This window comes from Hippoglossus hippoglossus, chromosome 21, assembly GCF_009819705.1.
Source record: "Hippoglossus hippoglossus isolate fHipHip1 chromosome 21, fHipHip1.pri, whole genome shotgun sequence".
NCBI classification, from domain to species: Eukaryota; Metazoa; Chordata; class Actinopteri; order Pleuronectiformes; family Pleuronectidae; genus Hippoglossus; species Hippoglossus hippoglossus.
The window spans coordinates 14,307,219-14,325,699 of NC_047171.1; the positions used below are offsets into that span (position 1 = coordinate 14,307,219).

Below are 18,481 nucleotides of genomic sequence, written 5' to 3' on the forward strand. Positions count from 1 at the left end.
TGTTCTCCAGTGGGAACGAATGGATTAGAGAGTGGCTACTCAGCAGAGCACATTTAATCTACTCTATGGCTCCATTTAGCTTATGTTTACGTTATATTATTCCCGTTTTAGCTGCTGCAGGAACAAAAAGATGCACTGTATGTATCACATGCATACAAATGCAGTAGGGATGATGTGATTTAGGGTGGCAATTTCTCCATCATTTATGCTTGACTGGTCTCAACAACAAATAATTAATTTCTGAGAAAACTGGAACATTACAGCAGACTCTTGAACCATTACTGCTTTTCTTCTACAGGCAAAACAAAAAGAAAGAAAAAAATTAATTCAGAAGAATACATTTTTGAGACATTTCACTTCCCCACATCTGTTAGCCGTGCAGCTGTTCTTAATACACACGTCTAGTTAAGTTTCTCTGGCAGTGCCACAACAGTCCGGGTTCATTTCACACTCATATAACGGACACACGAGTGTGAGAACTTAGTTATTGTGAAGTGGTGTCAGTCACTTTTTGTTCAAGTTCAGTCGCAGGTTTGACTCTATTTAATCATAGGGTGTTGTTTCGAGTGGAAGTCATGCAGTGAGAAGTAATGGGGGGAAAAAATCATTGCTATCAGGGGCACAGCCTCCAGATTTAAAGGATTTCTTCGTCTTTGGCTGGATAAATCTCCACCTCCCCAATATCTGGTCATCTCTGGTCAGTGGAGCAAGTATATGATGTCGGTGTTAATGGATGCCACAGAATTTAAGAGGAATATCTTCGCTACAAGTCTGTTTCAGCAATGCGGGACCCTCAGCAGTTTCCCCGGATCTTCCTCAAGCCAAATACTTACTCTCTTTCAGTAACTATGGTACTTACCTACACTATGGCCCCATAGTCCCCTTAAATTCAAACATCAAATTGCACAGACCCTAAGAAATCAGTCCCCTAAATATGCCTAGTTTATTTCATCAAGATCCATGAATCCTTGTTTGGGAAATCAGTAAAAATTTATAAAATTTATAAAGATAATGTCTAATAACCATCGTCAACTCTGGTGTTTATATTTAAGAGATACAAATAAATAAAAATTCTGTTTAGTTGCACTTATATTGCACTTATATGTAGAACTTGTAGTTTGGCTTTTTTGAAGGTAATGTACTTATTTGATTCTTGCTGTTCTGGGTTTGTTCCCTCATGATTGAATGCACTTATTGTGAAGGAGCTCTATTCCACTTCTGTCCCTCCTGGGAGAGGGAGCCCTCACATGTGGCTCTCTGAGCTTTCTACGTTATTTTCCCCCTGTAAAATATTTTCCTTACTCTTGTTGAGGGTTAAGGGCAGAGAATGTCACACCTATGAGACAAATTGTGATTTGTGAATATGGGCTATACAGATACAATTTGATTGATGATTGATTGACATATTGTAAGTCGCTTTGGATAAAAGCGCCAGCTTAATGAAATGTAATGTAATTATTCTGACCCCTGCTGCAGATCTGACCCTACATTTAATGGGTTCTTCCCTGACATATACCACATCCTTCCACCAGGTTCCGTAGTAATCTGTCCAATAGTTTTTACGTAATCTTGCTTACCAGCAAACAAACAAATCAACGAACCAATGGACAGGGGTGAAAACATAACCTCCTTGGTGGAGGTGGGCTAATAATGTAATATAACCCGCTTTATTTGACCGCTACACATAAACGAGGTCAAGATGAATAAAAGCCACGTCTGAGATATAACATTTAATTTGTAAATCAGGATTCATACTAACATACTACTTCATACTCCTCATGTACATGGCATATTACACATTACACTGATCTGACTGTCTGTGCGGAACGGGAAGGAGCGTTCCTGACAATTTAACTCCCATGGCCGAGTCAATACCGCTTTTGTGGTTAGACCTTAAGCTAGTTGGAAAATCTTTCATCCCATAATGAGCATGAAATGTCAGCGCCAAAAGATATAGAGCTGGCATTTATCACAGAGGAACAATAATCCAATTGACAAGAGCTCTGATAAAGACAGAACGAACGTTGCCCAGGGATGGATGGCAGACATGAGAAGATGTCACACTGAAGAGGAGCTGTGTCCACATTTAAATTATTGAATTGGTCAATTTAGACATATAGTTGGACCAACTTAAAACAAATACTTCAATTTGTACCACATATATAAAAAAATGTCAAATTAAAGTGTGTTTTTATAACTTGGTAACTTTGATTTGAACCACCTTAATTCATTTGTCCAACAATTTAGATTTATTCAGCCAGAAAGAGGGATTGTAAAATGAACTGAAAGATATTGTAGTAGAGACACAGTTGTCTCATGCAGTCCAAAGAAATGTATTCAAGGTGAAATGACTGTCACACGATAACTGGCTTTGAAATTGGAAAGAGATTATTTTTGTAATATTTATACAAACACGAAAACAGACGGACGCTGCTTTGCCTGTTGAAACTGTAGTTAACGGACGTGCTGTTGCGGCTTGTGATGGAGCCATGTTTACTTTGTGGATTGTTGAATGTACTGTAAGCTCTGACAGGTGTTTCTTAGCAACCAATGTTGTACATTAGTGGGTCTTTAAGAGGCAATTGTCAACATGCAGCGTTTTATATAGGTACAGTCTTATTCTCATGGTTGTAATGAGCTTCGGATTACAATAAACTTAAATTCAAGTAATTTTAATAGTTTGAACTTAATCTAAAATCTCTTAAATATTTTCTATTTATGAGTATAATATATGGAATAATGTAGAAAAAAAATGGAAGGGTTGGATGGTTAACATACAGTTTGATCATTTTCCGACGGATGTGTTGTGACTGTTAGATAATATAGATAAAGCGAATCTGTGTTGTGATACGATGCCACAAATAACACAATAAATTCAGGAAAAACTCAAATCTGGAAAGCTCTGTTGAGGCAGCTTGTCATGTGTTTGCCTGGATGAACAAAAACAACAAATCCTCACAAATCAAAATGATCATTTCACAAAACATCGTGGGATAAAGTGTCGGTTTTAAAGACAAACATGCATCAAGCTGTTCTTTCACATTCGTCAGTTTGGTTTAAAATGTTTGACAACATCACTTTTGGGGAACAAAAATACTGGAAGCCTCTTTGGGATTTTATTTTTATTGAACAAACTACCTCTGCATCTTTCAAATAACATATGTCCAGCCCTGACAATCTGCACCGGCCAATTCTGCTGCGCTTACCTCCGATAAGTGTTCACTTTTGTTTCCACTTGTGAGAATACAATGAGCCACTGGAAGACTGAGTGCGAAAAAGAAAAAGTCTGAGAGAGCACGGTGGGATTTACATACGCTGTGAGGCCCCTTCAGGTATTGACGGGTCAGTTAAGTTGATTAATGTGGCTTCCCCAACACAACCCAAGCCGGCATCTGTCAGTCTTGACGTTTCTCCTGCCGCACTGCAGCTGCTCTGCTCTGCCCTGCGCTCGCTGATCACGCCGAACCGTTCAGGCCACCGTGGAAAATACGTAAAACAGATCTGCACAGCGTGGACAGGCCTGCTAATGTTGTTTTCTTTGCTGCCTGACCGATCCCAGAAATGAACTGTCAGATATAATGCATAGTATAAACAGTATTGTATTATATAATCATAGTAATCTGTTAAGGCTGGGCGTTTTCGTTTGTTTTGCAAACCTACCACTGACCTAATAAATTACTACAAATACATAGTGTGATATAAAGTGATCTGCTCTTATAAACATGAACAAAATATATAAAAGAAAGAAGTATGAAGGAATTTCTTATACTGAGATTCAATGCACAATCAATCAATAAAGGGCCTTTCTTATACTGAAGAACTTCCCTTATATTCTCCTTCTTGTAATTGCTCATTTTTAGAGCTTCCCTGTAGAGGCCGTTGCTGATTCTACTCTTACTGTCTTCTTCAAAGTCTACATGTCTACATTAATTAAATACTTTTTTATCTTTTAAGTGTCATTAAGATACATTTCTTATAATAACAACAAATCAAATGACTCCTTACAACATAAAAAAAGTTGGTGCTGCAAATCCAACCCGAGGCTCTTTGCAGCTTTTTTTTAATTTGACTTTGTTTCTTTAATTGTACTTTAAAACGCCAATACTAAAACCACTAAATCTCTCCTCTCCGGCCCATTATTCTCTGCTCACCCCCACCGGTCGAGGATGGCCGCCCACACTGAGTCTGGTTCTACTGGAGGTTTCTTCCAGTTAATGAGGGAGTTTTCTAAAGTGCCTTGAGATAATGTATATTATGATTGATGAACTGAATTAAATCATAATTTCCTCATCAACAGTCCATACGAAATTTCAGTGTATTCTTTCCCACCGATTTTTTAAGCAGCAGCCACAGCTCACTCTTCCATTCCCCACATCAGCCTATAATCACTTTCTCTCTGTCACTGCTCCCGTTCAATCCTGGAGGATGAGCTTATTCAGCTGACAGCCGAAAACATCTGTGTGACACACTTTTATTAAATATTAAACAAATATATAAATATTCCATTCATGTTTGTAGTCTTTGTCTCTGAGCCGAACAAGTTCCCGATGAACGTCTCTTTACAGAACTAGACACTCCCTGTGGTGCTCTTCTGCCCTATTACATGTCCCCGTTTGGCCCAGCAGGAGAGAAGATCACATGAATGGAATCATTTCATGCAGGAAAATGTTGATACAAGAACAAAAATAAAGAAGCTTCGCCGAGGGCCCGTGTGTCAATGAAACTGTTAAAATATTATAACGACGAATATTAAACTAAACATAGATAGTCACACTCTAACATAATATAGAATATTATAGTCCTGACGACTTATAAGGTTTAAGAATGGATTTAAACCACTTTTTACATTTTATTTATCATATCAATAATTATTTACAAAAGATCGACATAAATAAAAAGAAAACACAAATTGACCCAAATATATATAAACTTAAATTAAGTATTTCTGCATCGTTTATTCTTCAAAATAAGATTGCTACTGACCAACTGATAAATCAGTGGGGCTTATCAAAGACAATAATTTGTAACGTTCATACCAAATTGGGAAACGTGAATTATTCGAAAATTCAGTGAGTTAAACTGAAACCACATAAAAACATTATTTATGAAGTAAAAAGTACTTAAATGCTATATAATCTATGGTATTAAAATACAAATGTTGAATTCCATTTCAAATTATTACAGTCTTTATGAAAGATTTAAATTGAATCCAGTTACTCCATGTGTTGTAAAAGACTTGCAGCTATTGCCAATCTCCCAAAATCGACCACCCGGTCTTCAGCTTCCAGCTCGTGCTTTGAACTGCCTTCACTGTTGTACTGTGTCGGTTCAAAACATGCAGCTTATTCAACTCATGCTTTTATTGGTACAGTTTTTAAAGTAATTCATGTTATTTTCTGGACTCGGCCCAGCAATTAAAATGCAACACTGTAAAGCAGCAAATGCTCGGACAGTGAAGGTGAAATAACTTAATCTATGAATATGCCTCATTATTGTGAGCGCTAATACAATGTGATACTCTGCGCTTCTTCCCCCTGTCAAACACATGCATTATTAAGCCACACAACCCGAGATAAACACACAGAACAAGAAACATCTATAAGACTTACCAATGTACTGGTTCCACTCTGGATCCAGGTCCGCCTGATTGGCCAGGCAGCCCTTCATGACATTCAGGCAGTAGTTCTTACAGGGTTTAACTGCTGGCATGCCCTGACAAAAAGGGCAGTAAAGCATCTTTGTCAGCGCTCGCATACAAGCTGGAGTGCTGCTGACCTGCAAGGACACAGAGTGGGACAGCGGTCATTAGCATCTGGGCAGCTCCAACGAAACACATCATCATTTTAACCATATTTTTCGTTACACGGAATTTGAATGTTTGCCATTTCACATTGCCAGAATTGTTCAGAGAAGTCAAATACAGTATGTAAACTTTTTTAAAGTTTTATCTGGAGATGTTCCAACACCAGCACTGGAAATTGGCATCAGGCGTGAGTCATCAGTTCTAACTGACCTGTGGGAGGTTTCAGGTACAGACCCACAGAGGCGCAATACCTGAAACCTCCAGAACTGAAGAAGCCTCTCGGATGAGGGAAGAAACGTCTTCAAGAAACACAAGCAAGTCCAATTGCCTATGTATACTCGTACAGCTTCTGAAGAGCTGCTAAAGTAAGTCATGAATCTTGTTACTTTTGAAAATATAGTGGTATCAGATCGGTACTCAGTATCGGCCTTTATACGTAAAGTCCAGGAAACGGAATCGGTAACAGGAAGTGGAAAATGGAATTGGAACATCTCTTATTTTGTCAGAAAACTGCTGTTGGTTTATTATTTTGAAATAAATGTTTTGACAAAGATTTTTCTACATATTCAGAAAAAAAAGAGTGAGTTCCCTCCGTCCAAAACACGTTGCATGCAGTCACTGTCAATCACAGCCTGTGAGATGATTGTCAGAGAATTTGCCCTGAATTAAAATTAAATATTTATTCGCTCCCTTTTCTGCCAGAATTAGCTGTCAAACATTTTGCTCTTCAAATATTCATCTTTCTATATTTAATTTTTCATTCACCCTAATTTCACAAACAACAAACTACATGACGCTATTGTGTGACTGCTGGAGACTGAAGAGTCAGTCAGTAGAGACTAAATAGCGTGAAACGACACAGGGGAAGCCATAAACGTGCAGAGGAATGACTTGTCCCCTGATTCAGGTTCTCTACTTGCTACGAGAGTGGAAGGATCGAGGGTTGAAGAATGTTGTAGATATTGTTAAAATCCTGTTAGATCAATGTTTGATTGAAGCTTCATTCAGGAAACACCGTGAGATCGAAGAAATGCCCACAGACTAGACCAGAGGACTACGACGGCCATTGGCTGGATTAGCTGTGCAAGGTGCAAAATCGTATTAGTGTTGTGTGAGCCAGTACAGTGGTATTTTTAGACAGCGAACACAAACTTGACTGCGTGACCCACTAAAACAGACTTTATTACATGATTTCTAAAGAGCAGCACTCAACAGTCCCATTGTAAACACTTGAATACTTGCACTCTTGAAGACCTGTCAAGAGGTTCGGAATCAAAGCTCCTGGGTCACAGCTAATGGACTTTTTTTTCTTTTCTGTGTTCCATGAAGCACCAACAGGTATTTTATTAAACATCTTACAGGCTGCGAATCTGCCTTTAAAAGCGTCTCCCTGACACTTATTAATGTCTCATTTCCTTAAGAAAATAAAATCTAAATCCGGTGCAATAACACTGTGGTGTTGAGGAAAAAAAATGCTGCATAAATTTTTGGTGACATCTTACTTAAGAGAATTATAGCAATTTGTGAATGTCATTAAAAAAAACGTGTTGCATCAAGGATGGAGAAGCTTTTTCCTCTTATCCTCTTTAACAAGACTGGTTTTCCAGGTTTGAGTCAGTCGGTCTTGGGAGGAGCGTTTGCATGGGTCAGTTTGGAAAAGAAGAAGTACAAGTCCTTCCACCTTAATGATCATAGGTAGTTTGGCCCTATAACCACAGATATGTAGAAGAACTTTGGTAAAAGTCCGGAAAATCGGATCTGGACATTTTCACACTGGCTCACTCTGACTTTTTCCAGACATTTTACTAGGGAACTGGCAGGAAAAACTCCAGAGAAAGTCCAGAGGAACTGACTCAGACATTTGCATTGCCACATACAGTCTGAGCAGCAGGGGTTCCAGACCTTTGTCATCATGGTCACATTCACAGGCAGTTAAGGTTGCTGTCATAGTTTTATTAAATTAGAACTTTATTGCTCTATGTGCTACATACACTATACTATACCTAGAGGTTGACTAACAATAAAACGTATGGTTGTAACAAGCTGCAGACGACCTGTGAGGTTGTTTTTTTAGAAGGCAGTTTCAATATTCTCCAAAAAGACCCAAATGCAAAATGATTCTTCTCATAATATTTTGTTATGCATCCATCGACCTTTACGACCAAGGTTTTTTTCCGTGGGTATAAATTCAGGGACTGAGGCGGCAAATCAAGGACATTCCAGAAACAATTCTAGGAACTTACTGTCTTACATGTCCAGTGATTACAAAGCTTCTATTTCAAACTAAGAGCACCATAATCTTCTTCAAAATGTCTTTCTATTTCGAAGAATCCATGATGCCAGTGACACGGTCAAAGTTTAACCACTTCCTGGAGCGAAACAGAAAACACCCCCATAACAGGATGGACCTTGTGTGTTCATGCTGGACTGTTGGGATGTTCTTCAGGTCTTGTTTTGCCGAATGGTCTTTATCCAAACAAACTGCTGATCCAAACGGTTGCCACTCCAAGAACGATGCAACTTTTCCTTGCATATTCCAGCTAAGTTTTTATATAACACAAAGTAAGTTCTTGTTGAAATGATAGTCTCTACTGCCTTCTTTGGCAGTAATTGGAGGTTTTTATCAGATGCTGCTTTCAAAAGTCTGATTCTCCCCGGAGAAGTTTTGCTCTTTCTTACGAGCTGAGGATGGTTTTCCAGCTGTAACATACTTTTTAAACTTGCGTATCCTGCTGCCAAACATGTTTCTTGGAAATCATCCTGCAACATGTGACTTTTTGGACTAAATGAATAATTTCTTGTCGTAGCTGTATATATTTATGCAGCTTGGCCGACCTGGGTTTATATCTCAAAGGCTTTAGTGTGTTTTACAACAATTTGCTGGTCTTACATACAAACAAGTGATTTAAAAACACCATTATTGGATATTGGTTTAATAATTATGATTGGTCTGTATTGTAATGTAAGTACAGTCCCAACAGTCAGGTAACTCCTGTGAACTAATAGAAAAAGCTAATCAAAGCATAATCATATGGCTTCATCTCTCTTGTCATATTTCTAGTCGTTGAAGAAAATAGTAACATTACTGTAAAGCCATTTGTTCAACACAAAATTATGGAAAGTAAATTGGCTAAGTAAGATTATACTTATTTATAAAACACAAAGTATAAATAACCAAAGGTTAAAATGAAATAAGAATGCAATGACACTTTAAACAATAAAGCATAAGCCATTATAAGAATTAAATTATCATGTACTATAAATAATGATTAACAACAGCAGCAAAGAGGGGAAGGAACTAATTAACAATTTCATTTTTTTTTTTTCTATAAAACACTGCGACCGTCTATGCATCCGTTGGATACCTTGCTATCTTCCCACAGTGAGTGTATTCAGATAATAAATGTAGTCTATTTAGTAACCAATAAGAGATTACAATTCTACAATTCAAAAACTAGACAAATAATGATAAGATTTTAATCACTTTGGATAAACAGAGGCAGATGCACTGTTTGGGAAATGATCCAGAATAACTTTGAGCTTTGTTTGTGAGACACAAACTCCTGAAACTAAAATCTGCTCACACAAAACTCTGCCCGGGTTTTTGTGTTTTGTCTCTTAAGCTGCAAAGAGAAATTAAATAATACATCATCTGCTTGTATTCAATATACACTCGTATATCCCAGCAGCAATAAGTATGGATGCCACATCTTAGTGACAGCGAGCAACAGACCCCCTCTAGCAGGGTGTCTTATTCCATTAGGCTTACACCCAATCCCTCATGATGAGTTTATACCCTGGGGATCAAAGGGTTGTGGTCCCAGACACATGACCTGGATCTCAGGTCCCACTGAAATGTCAAAAGGTGACGCTGGGACATGCTGGAATGTACGAAACGCGGGGTGTAACTCAGTAAACGCATACTAAGAACACATCCTTTGTGGACGTGTCTAAATGAGCCTCTCTCACTACTACTGGTAAGAGGGGGGGGGGGGGGGGGGGGGGGGGCTTGTGCTACAGACGGCGAGGGGAACGCGTTCAAAGTTCAACAAGTGCACTGTGGTGGGACCGGCAGGAAAAGAACGCTGGAAGAGGATCGGTGTCTTTCTCTCCCTCTCCGATGATTGAGGGTTGGTTTCATTGGTGTCCGTGTCTGTACTTTACAGCAGAACCTATAAATATTTATCATCGTGTTGATTATCCAATCCGACTCATATTAATACAGTAGCGAAGAGAAAGCAGGGTGGCAGGGGAGTTACAGTGTAGTGCTTATCAGCGCTTCCCTTTGCCCAGAATGAGGCTCGCAGTCCTGTTGTTGTCGAGGGTGAATAAATCCAAGCCTTAGCCTTCCTGCTCTCCCTTTTAATCTTTCTTTGTACACGATCAAAACCACACACACTCCCAGGGTAGCAGGATATACTGCAGAAGCAACATTAAGAATACATCGCATCAAACAGAATACTGAGCCTACAGCACGATTAATGGCTGCTGCGTAGTGGGCGAAACAAATATTAGGCAAGACAGCGATAAACAGTGATGGGCAAGGTTTTTCTTTGTTTCTCTGTTTTCAGCGTCTAGGGGTATTTCTCCTCGGCATTGTTTTCTAGACTGCACCTGAACAAGCCGCCGTGAGCCCCAAACTTCCTGAGGACATGCACCAGGAGAGCCCACATTAGTCAGAGAAGTATCTGGCAGGAGCTGTGTTCATGCGTTAAACCGAGGGGAAATGTGTGCACGGCGCATAAACACAAAACAAAACCTTGAGCCTGTTCAAATTTATTTTAAGTCTTAATTCCATCTGAGGTCAAATGCTGATTATTTAGCAGGTGATAGGGTGTTTTACCATCCGTTACCTAAAAGAGTGACACCATTTACCTTTGACACTCTCTGTGCCACCTCCCGGCCGACAGAGAGCCCCTGGACGAATGTGCGAGCGGCGATGAATGCCCGCGTAACCTGAGCCTTGAGCTTCCTGGGCACGTCTCCAAAGGGCTTGAGCTGGTCGGTGTACTTACTGATACACTCCAGATAGTCCTCTGTGATGACATACTGGGAGTTGAGCAGCGTGAACATACGCTCCAGTAGCCGCGACCAAAAGTCATTAAGCATTTCCTCCAGGTTAACGTTCCCCCCGGTGTAATAGCGCTTCAGCTCAGCAAACAGGTTCTCAAAGACCTCCGAGTTCTGCATGTACGGTTTGCCGTAAGTCCTCACGAACATCTCGTTCAGGGACCTCTCCGTGTTCTCCAGGAGCTCCAGGAAGAATTCTGAGTTGGGAAGAAAGGAAAAAAAAGTGTTAAGTTATTGTCTGATCTTCTTTCAAAAGTGGATGTGTTGGTGTAAATGATTCTGTACCTGGCACAAATAAAGTAGATATGCCTCGGGTACCTCCCTACCATGTGATTACTAGTGCAGTGCCTGTTTGCTTGGCCTGTGGTGATGCTGGTTGCACCTTTCTTTCTGAAACTGTAAAAGTGACCTGCAGTAATTTAGCAAGTAAAGCCCAACTACTGCTTAGTTGGTTAGTTATTGGAATTCCAGCTAAATCACAGTATATACATGCCTCTTTTCATTTAAGATAGAATGTTGCCTAAAGAGGAAACTTGCTCAATTGCAATTCCAACAGCAAATGTAGAGACAACCCAAAAAATTCAAAAACCATCATATCAGTGAGGGCGTTATGATGTTGATTATATTTTGAAGAGACCTCACAGCTTTGTTGATTTTTTATCTCCAGTAAACTCCTTTTGACTTTGCAATAGGAGACTTCCTCATATATTTCTGCAAAGCAATAAGTTCTGTGTTTGCAGTGCATGAAGTCCGACTTGTCCATATTGCACCTTTAAACCCCCAATATATTAATGTACCCTGATAGACAGCACACGTTCGGGTGGATAAATCCTAAATACAGATTCTGACTGGAGTATATCATAATATACTGGAAGCATAAGGCGTTCAGATGATGTGAAATAATTGATCCTCCTATATGATAGTCTGTCTATAGGGTTTGCAGCCTTGTTGTTTTTCTTATGATTTCATGTGATTCACCAGAAACAGATCGAGATGAGATGATTACATTTCTGTAATGAAAGTGCTGCCTTTCAAGGACCAAGATTAATATTTAAATAGTCTCTGAAACTCTAAACATTTAACTGCAAAATGAGTTCAAGTCTAGTATGAGAGACTCCAATCCTATAAAGGAGAGTGGTGATTACAAAAAAGCTTTTATATTCCTAAATTTCTGTTCTTTATAGGGCAATATGCTGAACCCAAAGCATTATGGCGGCATTAATTGATTTTTTGGGCCACTTGATGGTGGTGGAAAGAGCTGTAAACACAATATTCACGTGTTAATATCTCATCCATATAATTCACCCAGCCAGCAGACGGATTAGCCGTTAATTGGAGCCATACTTCTGGACACAATATAAATTTAAGTGCAATATATAATCTCTATTATTTCTTATTATTCATCCTGGCTCTCTCGACAGCTCTTTGTGGATTAGTCACTATAAGCGACATACTACTTGTTATATATCAATCATACATTGCCCAATGAATAACTTGATGTGTTCCCATTTCTGGCCTGTGGAAGTTACATGGGCACATTCGTAAAAAAAAAAAGTTACCCATGGTACTTCAATACGGCCTTGCTTACTCATAATCATTAATTATTCATTAATAAAACATATTGATTGGTGAAGCTTTAAAGCCTCCAGCTTCTCACTGGTATGGGGATGTGGTAAGAGCAGTAAATGTGTGGACGCAGCCAGCTGTAAAACATTCAAATGCTGGGACAATTAAAAATAATGAGCTGCGTGGGTTGTCCCTGTAAAAGCACGTCGGTTATTAATACCGTTAACCCTGTTCCTACTACTGTCATCATCAGAGATGTGGACGATACTGATGTTTTAGTATGGTTGGAGCATTTAACAGTAGCTTTGTCCATCTCAACAAACTAGTCCTTCAACCTCAATGACGATAGAGGTAATTTATTCCAACCCTCAGATTTCCGATACCAGACCTTTGTCGTCATGGTAACAATAACGACTGAGGATAAAGGTAACACTAATGACTAATGGTTACATATGGTACACGAATGGCGCTATCATGTGTGAAAGTTCATCCATCCATCCATCCACTACGTTACCCAACTTCCACCTTTTGCCACCGCCATGTCTCCAGCTGTTACAGGTCAGTCGTTTCCTGTATTAGCAGCTGTAACACATCTGTGGAGCAGTGGATGGTAGCTAGGTCACATGTAATACTCAGAACAGATCCATGTGCCTCCTCCCTCCCTGCGCACATTACAGTCACTTATCAGAATGGACCTGACAAAGCTGTAATGGTTCTCAAGTGGTCATCAGTGCGCAGCGATTCAGGTGAAATGACAGATCACACAATCGGGGAGAGAAAATGCTGCGACACACCAGCAACGTGATTAACACATTCAGTGGATATGCTACATTCACACGTGTGTTTCTTCATTCTTCTGACGGGATCTGACCTCCACAGTATCCAGGACTTGTGGTGTTGGCCAATACGGTTACTGTGAGTATTCTCTGGACTCCATTGGGATTGACAGACGACAGTGAGCAGTTTGTTAAATATGCAAATCTCCAAACATGATTTGTGCCTCAGTGACTGGTTTTTGGTAATGAAAACTGTCAGTGGCGCTGAGCGATGTGTACACTGATTAATGGCACTTTCAAAACTAATTTCATTTAAATTTTAAAAAAAACTTTATTTTAGATACATCAGTCAAAAGTGTCAGCTGAGATAAACATCTAATGTGATTAAGACGAAATGTCTGGGTAATGCAGAAAGTATATTTGATATAATTCTACGCTTTGTTTTGGAGTGATTACTATTAATAATAACATTATGGATGAACTCGGTATGAGTCAGTGACAACGCTGTTAAGTTAAAATAGACATTTGAATCTAATTAGTGGAAATTCATGAGAGGGATCATATTCTATAATTGCAAATTTAGGGAAATCTATGAGACTAGAAATGAGCAGGAGAGTTGACATAAATCATTAAAACGATGTAGTAATTAAGACGTCTGTTTAAATGAAAAGCTGGAAAAGCTGCAACAATGGGATAACAATGCTGAAATGCTGTAACAGAGGTGATTCTAATGCACCCAACTTGCAGAAACATTTTGCTGATTTAGTCCAGTTTGGCTCCAGTTCCTCAATGTGCACTCAGAGCTGTGCAGGAGGTTTCACACAGCCTTTCTCTGTGGTGAAGAGGGAATCTGTGTGTCTGCTGACGGATGATCAGCTTCATGGCAGACATGTGTCTTCAGACAGACCAATCTCAGAGGGAGCTGATGAAAAAAGACAAGCTGCGTTCTTTTCCCTCAGAAATAAACCACAACTTTTGGACACAATAGATGCTTTGGCGTGAAACATGATTTGGTTTGAGGAACAAAACCAGTGGAGGCCTCTGTGGACGGAATACAGCTGAAAAGACACTCAAGGGAAAGTTGCCAGCAGTAATAATAGCCAAGTCTCCTGCACTGTGACCAGCCATGACCATAGAGGAGGATGCAAATGGTTGGTTAAACAGCAAAATGCACTCAGGGGGTCAGGAAACTGTGGCATTTGCCTTCTGGACTATATTCTGATAGAGAGTGGACACCTGATCCGAGCCCCTCGGGATCCACCAGGACCCCCCGGGACCCCTCGGGACCCGTCTGGAACCCTCGGGACCCGCCTGGAGCCGTCGGGCTGAATTTCCAACAAAAATATTGAAATTAAGTTTGGTCAAGTTGGCTGGTTTATCTACTTGATATTATTTTTCCGCACGAGCTTGTAATCAGGGAAAACTAGACTTGGGTCTCACTACTTCGGGTCTGGCTCAGCTGATTATCTCAAAGGCTTGGTTGGGTTTGGATTTATATTTGTGCACAAACAGAGTAATCAAAAACATGCAGTAAATCCAGGTCTGTGTCAACTTAACCCAGACAAATTGCAGATAAATAGAATGCATGCAAGGATGCGAGCTTCCATAGATGTGAACCGCGCCTTAGAGCAAAGTGCAAATTAAGAATCGATACACTGAGTCACAAGATCATTTGTTCATCTTCATTTGACAAAACTAGGGCCTCAGTGATGTATCAAATTTGTTAAATGGAGGATGTTAAAAATTCGTGAGGTTGTAGGATAATGGTGATTCAATAAAACATTTTGGGGGCAAGGTCTTAACAGATTTGCGGGGTCAATTTTTTGGTCTGTTGAGGTCCAGGATGGAGTTTGTTGTAAAACGTCAACACAATTTTTTAATTTCAAGGCCAAACACCAATGAAAGGTACCAAAAGAGACAAATACACAATTCTCTTCTGGTAATTTGTCAGAGGTCTGCTTTGCAAAACAAATTCTTGTAAACACATTGTCAGAACTATGTGTAATTTATAAGTCTACCCGGAGCAAACTGCTAATCTGAAAAGGTTTGTTGGCCCTCATGCACCCGAGTAAACAGCTTGTTATCTCAACCGGAGCCTCTCAGTCTCTTTTCCTACAGGACCACAGCTCATCAAAAAGGGAGCCGACTTTCTGATTTTTAAATCCGCATTATAGAAAGTATGCAGCTATAGGTTTCCAGCCCCTTGGAGCTGGAGGTTGAGCTGGCAATTTGGCTGCCAAAAGGAGCACTTTGAACGTCACATGTCAGTCAGGAGCTGGGTCATTGATTGGTCTGTCAGGAATAACTGGTCTACGGAGGGCTGCTTTGAGAGCCGGCACACCGCCGCACTGTGACAGTTAAAAGCAAAGGCTTCCAATAAAATCCCAGTTGCTGACAAAAAAAGAAGTACATGATATGCTGGCATGTCAAAGATATTCAACAAAAAGGTCTAATGCATTGTAAAGTCAACTAATCTAATGTCGTCTCATCGAATTTGAAAGTTACCCTATTCAGAAATAGAGAAAAGGGTTTTGTTTGGAATTTGACATTCTGCCCTCTACCACACGGAATCCTGTGAAAACTCCTACAACAGATAGGCCTGTCAGTCAGAGACCCCACTGAGGGTTGATTCAGTCGCAGACATGTCCGTGTAAAAATCCTCCTAAAAACCCTGTGGAGAGACGTGCACTGTGGAATTCCTACCTGGATCCTACACACTCTTACTGGATGGTCCAATAGGATTTCTTAGATAAAGAATGGCTTCGCTGAGCAAGCATGCCCTTTTCAGAATCGTCCGGCTCCACATTCATCTAGTCACACACACATCCACACGCGGCAGCGGCCAGCGCTGTGTCTGCTCCTCTCTGCTCGGCAGCCTCTTTGGAGTCACTCTGAGTTAGGTTCTTTGCTCAAGGGCACATGGACTATATGCGGCTGCTGAGGGGAGAGGGGAATTCACTTTTGTATATTCTTGTATAAGTATACAAACTCCAACATCCTTGTGTGTGAGTTGGTAACTTCACAAAAGATCAATCGTGGAGGGTGGACCGCATTAATATTCAGTTTGGCCGCCCAGCACCATGGTGTTCGTGGTGAGGGCCAACAATTGATTTGCAATTAAGACGAATGATTTAGTCTTTAATAAGCAAAGCAGAAAAATAACTCTGGAGTTTCCTGTGGTTTTAGGCTGTGTATAACCACGATAACAATATTCAGACGTGCTGCTCGATACATAAATTAGCACATTAAATGATAGATTGCGGCGTGTTTGACATTGATTTTTCCGACGATGCCGTTTCTCTGCAAGACTCATACAGCTGTGTGTCGGGGTTGTTGTGGATATTCCTGTATCGCTGCTCAAATGGTCTCGGCATAGTCGAGACTGTGCAAAGACCACTGTGACACATAGGCTGCGGTGTCAGGTATGCGTGGGCTGGCCAGCTTCTGTCAGCTACAGTAACACTCATCACAAACTCTGCATAAAGAGAAGGAAATATACACATACACTGACTCTGTGTGGGCGGAACTACACAGCCAGGTGCTAAATAGATAGTAAAGAGCGTCTCACTGAATCAACAACGCTGTATTGTTTGAATCTTCACTTTTCTGGCTCACTCTCAAGGCCCAAACCATTATTTTGCATTTGAAATAATACCTGAAATACAAAGCTGTGTATTTCATTTTTCTAACAGCAGCGGTGCATCGAATCTTAGGTAATGTCTCCTGCTCAAAACTATTCACAACGAACACTCAGATTCAATTCATGACGAATAAATACTAAGGTGAAAATCTAATTTCAAATCAAAAGCATATTTCCATATAGCGGGTGGTCAGTCAGGACCCCTGAGCAGACACAGAGTCTCCAGACAGCAGAGGAGCCGCGGAGCTGAAACCTGCACGCGGCATCTGCTCTGACGCGGATGAAATTATGGAGAGTGGCAGCAAGCCCCGAGAGGAGGAAGGGTGCCTGGAGTCATGCGTCTAAGTGCTGCTGGACAAACCCCATTTCCTCCCTCACTGGAGTCCTCCTCATGACATTCACCATCCTGACAGCAGCTGATCAAAATATCACTTGTTTATTTATGCATGCTTCCAGGAATCACATGCTGGCTATAGAAGTCTATGTTCCTGGAAAAAAAAACAAATAAAAAAAACCAGACAGACATCTCCCAGTCGTTGTGACATTGAGCTTCTGGGCAAAGTGCAATCATCTGAGAGTCGCATACTGTAACTCAATAGTATTTGTTTCATACAATATGTTTACACAGTTTGAAAGGAATGGCCATAGAAAGACTAGACATTGACTGTTGAGTATTAAATTGCTCTATTAATCACTCAAACATTATTTCATAGTGGCACTGGATATATTTAGATCGCCCAACATGCAAATCTATGCTCTCTGGTTTAGGGCAAAGATTAGAGTTACTTTTGGATCAGCTGAATCTTTGGGGGTGTTGCTGTTCAACCCTAAGATGTAGATCTAGGGGAGAGGTGTTCTGTTATTTATAACAGAACACCATGGTAGAGCGGTCGTCCTCCAACCAGAAGGTCGGCAGTTCCCCATCTGAATGCCGAAGTGTCCTTGGGCAAGATACTGAACACCGAATGGCCCCTCATAGACAAAAAAAAAAAAAGTGCTGCACATAGATGCAGTGTATGAATGTGTGTGTGAATGGGTGAAGGGCAAAAAAACTGTACTGTAAAGCGCTTTGAGTGGTCCTCAAGACTAGAAAAGCGCTTTATAAATACAGACCATTTACTATTTATATAAATAATATATTAAAATGGGCTAGACTCAAAAAAGATGTCACAATATGTCCATATAAACCTGAATTAAAATCAGGCCTATGCAATATGACAATATCTATATCGTTTATTGTTATTCATTTATCTTGATGTGCTGCTCTAGCAACACTGTTTTCCTTCATTTGGTCAATGCTTTGCGTTCATCCAAGTGGATACAGGGATGAAATCAGCAATAACGAAACACAAACAAACAAAGAGGAGCGTGAACCTGAGACTTCACGGGGTAATTCCAAACAGGGGAAGGACTCCCGACAACTTTTGTTGCGTGGACGTAGTTTTGGCATCAGAAGTCTGAAAAGGACCACTGCAAACACACTAACCTTTTTAATCACCCACGCCACGACCATATCAAACGGTTACGGAGAGAGTCCACGGATGAGAGCTTCAAAAGTACAGTCAAGTGCTCAAAACAAACCACAGACGTTACAAGAGGCTTTCGCCTGCAGCACAACATACGGTA

At 40.3% G+C, this 18,481-nt stretch overlaps 1 protein-coding gene across 2 annotated transcripts in view; it reads right to left on the reverse strand.

The window, feature by feature from the left end:
- gpc6b (glypican 6b) overlaps positions 1 to 18,481 on the reverse strand; it is an 80,171-nt gene that overhangs the window by 38,166 nt on the left and 23,524 nt on the right. For both annotated transcript variants that reach the window (XM_034574607.1, XM_034574608.1), the window contains exons 3-4: positions 10,679 to 11,070; positions 5,610 to 5,775 (exon numbers count right to left, since the gene is read on the reverse strand). In XM_034574607.1, the coding sequence (XP_034430498.1) occupies positions 5,610 to 5,775; positions 10,679 to 11,070 (558 nt within the window). The remainder of the gene's footprint in view (positions 1 to 5,609; positions 5,776 to 10,678; positions 11,071 to 18,481) is intronic.